Consider the following 9,632-nt stretch of genomic DNA (forward strand, 5'->3'; position numbering starts at 1 on the left):
CATTCAGGAGGCAGATTTCCAAGACTTTTTCCTGCTGAGGTCAGACTGATGAAAGGAAACAAGCAGAAAACAAGAGACAAGGGCAGAGCAGAAGACTTTTAATAGCTCATTTTAAATAATATTTTCAACATTGTGAACGACTTACACCTGCCAAAAGTGGTGCAGAATAACATATTGTATTTTGCCATTTATCCAGTGCATATGTTTAAAAAATAGTTAAAATACTGTTCCATCAAGAGCTTCAGTATAGAATTGTTCTTTTTTAAGAAACAGCTTGGCATTGAAACAGAGGTGCAAAAGTAACATAATATGTCCACAAAACAGGTTTTAAATAAGTTTCTAAGCATGCTTTCTACTATTTTTAAAAATTCAGTTTACATCTATAAATACGTAGTATAAAAATGCAAGTCTACAAGCCATTTTTCCCAATAGCTATGCCATTTGAAGTCTTAAGTTGCAACATTCCTCCAACATGATGTATATACTTAAGCGCAATAATATTAAGTATTTAAATATAAAGTTATGAAGTGTTTGAGAATATAAATTAGTAACAACACATAGAGACAAAAATACATGCAGTGCAAAATAAATAATTCATCAGCTTTACATAAGCGGTTATATATATTATTATACAAACAAAATATACAAGATTATAGGATTTGATCTCACAGCTGCTCACATTTGTCACTTCAACATGTAGGCAATCTCAGTGCAGTAAAAATGTTGCTTTATGGGGTTACTCATACACTCAAAATCAGGTGCACAAGACTACCTTAGTGAAATGGCTCCTGACTGGAATGGTTCCTGACTATAACTGGCCCAACAGAAAACTTGGTGTGAAAAAATCTGGAGTCTAGTTTTATTCTTGTGAGCTGAGATACTGTTGGCAGTCTGGGTCTCCTTTAATTTCTGGAGATCCAGGAATTCTTCTGCCATTTTTTGGATAGACACACCAGCATTCAGCAGATTCTCCATCCAGTAAAGTTTCACACTAGAATATTGTTAGGAAAAAAAAAAAATCACAATAAGTAATTGTAAGATTACCTGTGAGGTACTGCCAACAGAGGTGTTAGACAGAATTAGGATCAGAAGGTGGGGACCCGCCATGCACAGGCTTGGTTTGAATGCAGTGGTCTGCAGAGCCTCTAAACAACACACTTGTTTAGGGAACCAAGACCTAAGCTCAGCTATCACAAGAGCAACTTCAGACTTAAGACAGTCCAGTCATTGGTAAATAGCAGTAGAAAACAGCAATACCTTCCTGTGACAATGTGAGAAATGGAAGGATGGCAGAATATACAATCTCATTCAGTGAGCAGTGATTGAATTTTCTGTCTCTTCACACAAGGAGACAAATACAGTGGAATGTTTTGGATTTTTTTCTTGGGGAGGTGCTTAAACAGGTTTCTGTTTGTTGATTAGATCCCAGGTCACAGTGTTTGTGAGTCACACCGTGATGCTATGCCCAAAACCATGGAGTCTTGGTGACACAGATTTATGCAGACCTACTAAATTTGTGTGCATGACTTGTGGTTACAGGGTGTGGCTTGAGGTTTGGAGCTTTAGTTAGTTTTGCAGATTACTCTCACTGTAACTTGCAATAGATTTTTTCAAGGGTATAATGGAAATGAGCAAATAACCTAATCCACAGGCGACAAAAATCAGTATTTTTCTTAGGCTTTCAGAAGGTTAATTTTGCTCCAGAGAGGTTTTTTTCACTGCCTATGTAGGTTTTCCACTGCCTGTGATCTGAGAGCCCACTTTTTACATAGTGATTATTATATATTGAATGGTTTTGGCAGGTAGTATGGCAGATACTATGAAATAATGTCAACTGAATGCATCCTAATAAATCAAGTGCATGGGAGCAAATAGGGTTAATATATTTTGGAAAAGGCTTTGAGTGCACCTGTTCTGTGAAGACAAAAGGCTCCTGCCTCTATTGCTGACAGCCAACAACATGCAGCTCACCTTGAAGAGAAGGATGAACCATCTGCTCTCACTACTAAGTATCCCTGTTTTCACAACCTGCTGCAACTTGTGAGTTTGGGAGCTGAGGGCTGTGAAAAGATTGGCTGTATCAGGCTAGTCACAGCACTGCTGAGAGCAGAGAGCGGGGGAAAAGGCACGCACCTGTTTGCTGTGGTAAAATCCATTCTTGTTGCAGTTGGGCAAGTAAAATTTGTAAATCTCCCCTCTGCTTCTCTGCTGAGCCTTCACCAATTTATACAGCGCTCTGTAGAGCTCCTTCTGACAAGGACCCTGCAAAGAATACCAGGATAGTGAATACCAAAATCACAAGGAAATCAGCTACACAAAAGGTGATCAGAATATAGACAGTAAAAAGCTGAAAATACTTATTAGACATAAAGTCTACACCAGACATGTTTTGCATGTAGTTTTTCTTCTTTCTGTAGGAGCACAGCCAGAAAACTCTGGTGTTGTATTCAGACCTTTGTTTTCATTCTCTGAGGTTTTTTCTGTTCTCATAAACATGGGGATTTTAGTCCTTAAATTGCCACTCAAGAAAATTTTAACCTGTACTAAGTAAACACATTATTGCTCAGAGGATACAATCTCTCCTGTTATGGGCAGATGGGCCTTAGAAGACTGGTACGTGAGATTGGTCACGTTTTCCAGGTTGCCATGGCCTTGTGCTCTGTTGATATATGGAGAATAGGTGTAAGACATATATAGATGGTGCAAAAACAAACATCTGAATGTTTGTTATCTTTTGTACAGGACAGAACCGTTGCCAAAGCAACATGGAGCCAGCTATTCTGTAGCTCTGGAACCAAACCCCGAAGTTCTTGGAACTGGGAATAAAAAACTGTTTGCAATATTCACTGTTTTCACAATTTGCTAGCTCTCTTTTTCAAAGTCACAATTTCTGTACATCGATAGTACCTAACACATTTGAATCAGTACAAGAAATGAAAAGTGACTGAACAAATATTTCTACTTTTGAGTTAAAACACAACCTCTGCTTTTGCAAAACCTCGCAATGTTAGCTCCTCCCATAAGTTGTCATATTCCAGTCTGTGGGTTTATCTGTGGCTCTGGGTGAGAAAAGCAGAAGCTGTAAAAATCAAAACTGCAGCTAACAGCACATATGCATAACAGTTCAAACTAAATCAATGATTAAGTCCTGTTCCGGATATGGAATGAGGCTTCCTAAGGTAGGATGGTGATTAGTATGTTTTTTCTTTTCCATTTTATTAGTGACCATTACAAACCCAGGCTTCTGTGCTGCCCGACTAACCCAGCTCCATAATGCAGAGGTGCTGCTGCCTGGGACCCGTCTAACCATGGTTCTCTGGTGCCCTCAAGTGGAACACAAACCTGCTTGCAAAGGCCCTACACCCTCCTTACCCACTAGGATTTTGCAGTATTGAAGCCCACTCCAATTGTTGAGCTTTTTGTCTTTCTACACGAACACACTTAATAGTGTTTTCTTGCGATCAGAGATAATCACATTTTGTCTTGCATTGGTCTTTCATCAATAACTACATGGAAGGACTCCCTTTTATTTCTCTGTGTGTTGGACCAGTGAGAAATGCCTTTTCTTAACTAAACCAAAAAAGGAGTACAAGAATTTAATACAGATTCCTGTAAATTAAGGGGTCAAGTTATAATCTGATCATAAACATGGTTGAAACATTCAGCCTTCTGCATGAAGTCTGTGTAGGACATACCCAATGCATGCCTGTTATTATCACTCCAGATATTTTGTCTGTTCCTCAAGCAACATTCCAAAAACTGGTTTGCCAGCTACCCAAAATACTGACATCTCAATGCTGCTGCTAGAATTTTTTTGCAAGGCTCTACTAAAATGGTCTCTGAAAGTTTTGCAAAGAAAACCCACCTTCTCTCTCAATTTCTTGAGTTCAGATATTCTCTTCGCTTTCATGTTTTCATATGCAGTGATGGAATTCCAGGGAATGGATTTATCCTGGCCTAAGGGAAACATCAACTGATAGCTCAGCAGCTGATCCTGTGTTATTTCAGTGCTTTCCAAAGGCATATCATCAGGTTCTATAGAATCTGGAAATAAATGATATTAACATCTTCAGCGAAATTTTGCATTTATTTCTCAAAGTTTTAAAAGGTGAAGAGAAAGATCAACCAAAAGAAAAAAAAATGTAATATATAAGACAGATCCATTATTAGGCATAAATTACATGTGCAGCATGGCAAGTTACATGTTGGTAATAAGTTCATAGGAGGACTCAGCAGCTATTCTCTAACAAGCTGGTTATTTTATGATCTTTCGAAATTACTTGAATCCCAAAGATGGAGCTGCAGCCACTGTGTTAGAAGTGAAAAAAAAATTATCTTGACTACGGTGGGTTGTAGAAATTTGGCTAAATAAGAAAAGACTGAAGTTAAACTTGTAATGAATTTAGATTTTTGTCAGTGTGATGTATTTCTGGTTTTATGCATGAGAGGAAATGATCAAGACCTCATCCCAGGGCATCCTGTGCTTTGTTCTTGCCTCATAAATAAGAAAGGGTAGCAATTCACAGGAGCCAGAAGCAGCTCATGCTGGCCTGCAGTAGACCAAACAGCAAAGGACTGGCAGAAAATACTTGGTTCTGCCTGATCATGGCCTTCATGCCAGTGCTTTAATCAGTATGTGTGAACTCTTCCACTGAAAGCAACAGAAGCTCTTTGCAATTGCATGAGATGCATCATAGGATAAAATTTTTATGTGTCTAAATTACTTGCTGGATCAAGGCTGTAAACAGCCAATGGACTAAAAAACACCCTTTGACAATGTTCAAGAAAAAATGAAGATGAGAAATTGAGGAGGGAAAGAAAGGAAGAAAGAAAGGAAGGAACAAAGCAAACAAACTCTGGAAAGAATCAAACCAAATCGAATGCAGGTAGCTTAAATACTCGGTTTAATCACTGTTCCCTGCCTTCCCCACCCCCTCAAATACAAGAGAAACTCCACTTACTTCTACTAATGGCTACTGTTATTTCGAGACAATGATGATTATTTTTGTAATGCTACCGAGTTACTTTAATCACCACTTTATGGACATAGCAGTAGTGATGATGAAAATAACAATAACAATAGTAATAATAATAGTAATAATAATAGCAATAATAATAGCAGTAATAATAGCAGTAATAATAGCAGTAATAATAATAATAATAATAATAATAATAATAATAATAATAATAATAATAAAAAATTGAAAAATAACAATAAGACACTGAAGAAATTCCAGCCCATCATACAGTCTAAGATGCTTGGTAGCACTCCAGTACTCCAGGTACATTTCATTCCTGAAATGTACTCAAGCACAAAGCCTTTGCATTCTCTGTCAAAACTTTTAGAGATGGACATAACCAAAGCCTATAAAACATTCGTCCTACTCCAGCTACTGTCTACTACTAAAGAAAAACTGTCTGCAGCCTCCTAGATACTTTATTGTAGTTATTCTGCATTGTCCCATCAGTATGCTTTAGGGTTTTCGTGCTTTCGGGCTGTAGCGTACCAGCTTGTTGCGAACATCTTAGGCCCGGCACCGGGATGCACCTCACTTCGAGCAGGTCAGAGCACGTTTTCTTGGAAAGTGCAATCCAAGCCTCCCTATTTTTTCAGACGCCTGCCTGACCTCCCTCCCTGTTCCCAGCCCCTGGCTCCCAGAGCTCGCCTCGCGCCTCCAATCCCCCCTCAGTCCCGGCGGGGCTGTCCCTCAGCTGGCGGCGCGGCCCGTGGGGGCGCGAAGCGGGCAGCGATGGCGCGGTACCTGCCGGCTCCTCCGTGCGCATCCCTGCGGCCTCGCTGGCGGGCAGGCACGTCCCATGCCCCTGGATCAGCGCGGAGAGGGGCCGGGGCTCTCCGGCGGAGACGCGGCAGCGGAGCCCCAGGCGGCAGCGGGCGGTGTAGACCCCGCAGGGCTGCCCCGGCCCGAGGGCGCAGGTCTGGCAGCAGCCGCAGCCGGGCTGCCGGGCGGGCTCCGGGCAGTCGGGCGGGACGGGCGGGCACTGGGCGAGCCTCTCCGGGGTGCAGGGGGCGCAGAGCACGGGCTGAGCGCCGCGGGCCAGCCCCGGCAGCAGCAGCAGCAGCAGCAGCGGGAGCAGCGGCAGCGGGAGCGGCGGGAGCAGCAGGCGGGCCGGGAGGCAGTCCCGGCACAGCGCGCACCGCGGGCCACTCATGCCGCTGAGCAGGGCCGCGGGGAGGGCAGATCGGCGGCCTGCGGAGCAGGAGGCACTTCGCATACATGCGGCTTGCCCGGGCCATTTATACAGTGCTTGGCCTGGGTATTAATCTTTAACCCCGAGTTAACTATTATCTGGGCCGGAGGGCCGGAGAAGCATCGTTTCACTGGCAGTTCAAGTCCCTGGCCACTCTTCCCCTCCCCTTTCATTTTCCCCCTTTATCTATTTTCTTTCCTCCAGACATGCAGGAATGCTTTTATTCCCTCACTCCCACCTCTTTGCCCCAACACAGTTAATGAGGAAAAATGTAGTGGGGGCTGGAGACCAAATTGGCAGAAGGGGAATGGATGAGTGGGGGCTATCCCCTCGCCTTCTGCTTGTCACAAATGTCTCTTGTTTCTGACTTCTCATAAAGATGTAAATGTTCAAAAAACAAGGGGAAGGGAGAGGGGAGGAGGGAAATCCCATTGAAACTGAAGCAACTGAATACACATTTCCAAAGCAACAAATGCAACAAATCCTTGTTTAATTTTCGTCATGTGGCTGCAGGTTAGGAGTACGCTGACATGCCGAAGAGGAGGCCTCCAGGGTAATAAAGCCATGGGGATCTCGTAACTACTGCACACATGCACGTACGAGTCCTTGCATTAACCCCCGCCAGCGGCTGCAGCTGAAGCACGATCTCCTGTGCCTCGGCTCGGCTTTGCTGCTGCTCCTGGGCCGACAGGAGGGAGGATCAGTCCTATAAACACGCACTTCAGGGAAACCAGTATTTGTCAAACAGTTCAAAAACAAACGAGATACCTGCTTTTCTGTTTATCCTTTTAACCTTCTCCATCTCCTCACGTATCACCTAGGGGAGGTGGAGGTGGGAAATCTTTCTTTTTCTCCTTTGCTTGCAACAGTTCTTACCCCAATAAAGGTACTCAAACTTCACTGTGCTGAACAGATTATTTTATCCTGGTATTCACAGTATGTACCAAGCTTGAAATAGCACATTCCACTGCAAAGTCATCTAATGCAGCATGATTTTTTGTTTAGTTTCTTGTTTTTTGTTTTTTGTTTTGGTGGTTTTTGGTTTTTTTTTCACATTTATTTATTTTCTTTGGTAAATTTATGTGAAAGAAAGTGAAGCAGAACTGTATGTATGTTTAATGTCATTATTCACTCTGTTCTCTGATATTGATGCCAAATGTTTTATTTATGATATAGTGATTTTTTTACTCCTCTATATTCATAAGTCAGTTCTCAAAAGCATTCTCATTGATTACAGATTGAGATTTTAATTTAACTACTTTTTTTACCTTCTTTTTTTTTCTGTTTAGATAATTTTGGGCATCTCTATCTAGATACACCAAAGTTGAAACTCATTTGCATTGTAAAGTACTTTAAAGGAATCTAGTTTCACAGATTTTAAAACAATTTTGTGGACTTTGTATGTCTGACTGAGAGTAAACTGGCTGAAAATGTAGAGCATGACAATTACAATTAGACTTTTTAAACTCTTTCCCCACTCTGATTTCTACTTTTTCTTGTATATCTGTCTTGGAAAACTATTATTCTCTTACCATTCAAAATGAAGTGAAAAATATACAGAAATATGTCTATTTCATCTCCAAAAGAGAAGAAGGAAACAATACAAAACAAAGTCTCTTTCATGAAGAAACATGAAAAAAAAAAGAATGGAAAGTAGACCAAGTTGTAAAATGACAAAGACCCAAAGAACTCATATGCATTTGTATATGTGTATGCATGTATTCATTCATTTATCTATTTATGGATTTTTCTGTTTAGATAGCTTTTTATGAACAGAATTGAGGATCATTGACCAACTGCTTAACATAAGCTACTTGCCTCTGAAATTACTGTAGCCTGCCACTGTCCTGCCTGCATTTTGTCTGTCTAAAAAAACTTAGGTGAACCGAGAGTAAATAGCTCAATGATATATATGTGAAATGATTTTTAAAAAGGATTTTTAAACTCATCACCATAATTTTTAGGTAACCAGATAAAGACACTTAATGCAAGAACAGCATGCTTGTTTGATGTACAGGCCTACATAACAGAACTCCCATTCTCATTCTTTCCAAGCACCATCATGTTTTCATGGTTTTGGCAAGTTTTTCTTTGCTATCAGGCAGCTGGCAGTATCTGCACTGCTCAGGCAATTCCTAACAACTTGCGGCCTTTTACAAGTCAGATCTTTTCAGTATACCCAGTAAGATAAACAAAAGATAAACACCACTCCCCCCCACAGATGATAAAACATTTTGAAAGTGTTTTTGGTTTGTTTCCTTTGTTGTTCCAGGTCCACTTGAAATCATGGCCCAGCCCTTTTTTCACTTGCTATCTTTTGTGAAATCAAATTGAGGAAACCTAAAAGTCTGCTAAAGCAGACTTTGTAAGATGTTCTTCTGTACAAAAGGTAGACCCCTGAAAATCTGTCCCTTCATATTTCATTTATTTAAATGTAATGAACATGCGTTAGAACAGGTTGTGGTAACTTAGGGCAGTATCAATCAACCAGGCAATGCTTTCGTATAGACCATGTGACATCCATGAAGTGAAAGTAGTGTATATGTTTATGTAGACTCTGTTTGATGTAATACTACAACTCATCTACCAATCTCCATCTCTGACCCTGACATTTCTTTAAAGAACACAAACAGATAAGAGTCAGGAGGTTAAAAACATTCATGATGTAAAGTTGTGTTTACTAAAGACTTGACGGTAATTTTTAGGTGTTACAACTGTTGACTCCTAACTTGAACCACTTGTCAAAAGACAGCACATGAATCCTAGGCAAGGGTTCCTTTTTCTGCAAGATTTTCCCATGGGTTTCTCAATAATTCTTAGTCAATCACCTCACTTTGAATGATAAATAGAGTTTAGGATTTTAAAATTATTTTTCTTTAAAGTCATATGGAGTGACTAACAGAATGTAACTTTTACATACATTTGCATACAAATCATTTTAATCCACTAATTATTAAAAATTCAAGTAACTTGTTAAATAATTTCCTACTGAGACTGCTTATTTGGATACACTTTAAAAATACCCAAATAACCAGTGGAATATCCTCATTATCTTTTTTGAGGTAAGAAACTGATTCTGAATTTTAAGCTTATTATCCAAAACCGCTATGATGTGCACACACACACATACACACACATACCACCTCCCAATGGCATACAGCATATGATGAGAAACAGCTATGATAGAAATATAAAACCCCTTGTTTCTTCTCTGAATTTATTCAATTTAAAATAAGTTATATATTTTCAGCTGTGTGTATTTTTAGGAATTGCAGTGAATTGATTGTGCTTAGGTTATTGATGAATAATTTGATTCACACATTTGTTGATTGATTTGTTGATTTGTAGCAATGACATAGCCATTTGTTATTATTTATCTATTCTGATTGGGTGAATATGACTTTTAGAATTAAATTCTGGAT

General features: G+C 40.1%; 1 protein-coding gene across 1 annotated transcript; it reads right to left on the bottom strand.

Moving 5' to 3' along the window:
• Positions 1-77: 77 nt before the first annotated feature.
• On the bottom strand, positions 78-6,171 carry IGFBP1 (insulin like growth factor binding protein 1). Its single transcript, XM_033058932.2, has 4 exons — positions 5,763-6,171; positions 3,866-4,044; positions 2,134-2,262; positions 78-991 (listed from the first exon to the last, which is right to left on the bottom strand). Exons 1-4 carry the CDS (start codon positions 6,169-6,171, stop codon positions 860-862), a joined length of 849 nt encoding a protein of 282 aa, XP_032914823.1. The 3' UTR covers positions 78-859.
• Between the last annotated feature and the right edge of the window lie 3,461 nt (positions 6,172-9,632).

The sequence above is a fragment of the Catharus ustulatus genome, chromosome 1 (genome assembly GCF_009819885.2).
Source record: "Catharus ustulatus isolate bCatUst1 chromosome 1, bCatUst1.pri.v2, whole genome shotgun sequence".
NCBI classification, from domain to species: Eukaryota; Metazoa; Chordata; class Aves; order Passeriformes; family Turdidae; genus Catharus; species Catharus ustulatus.

Excerpts from the sequence above, each read along its gene's own strand:
- IGFBP1 (XM_033058932.2), bottom strand. The coding sequence starts at position 6,171 with ATGAGTGGCCCGCGGTGCGCGCTGTGCCGGGACTGCCTCCCGGCCCGC. Across the intron at positions 4,045-5,762 it reads GCGCACGGAGGAGCCGGCAG|ATTCTATAGAACCTGATGAT; the intron begins GTACCGCGCCAT and ends ATTTATTTCCAG. Across the intron at positions 992-2,133 it reads GATTTTACCACAGCAAACAG|TGTGAAACTTTACTGGATGG; the intron begins GTGCGTGCCTTT and ends ACAATATTCTAG.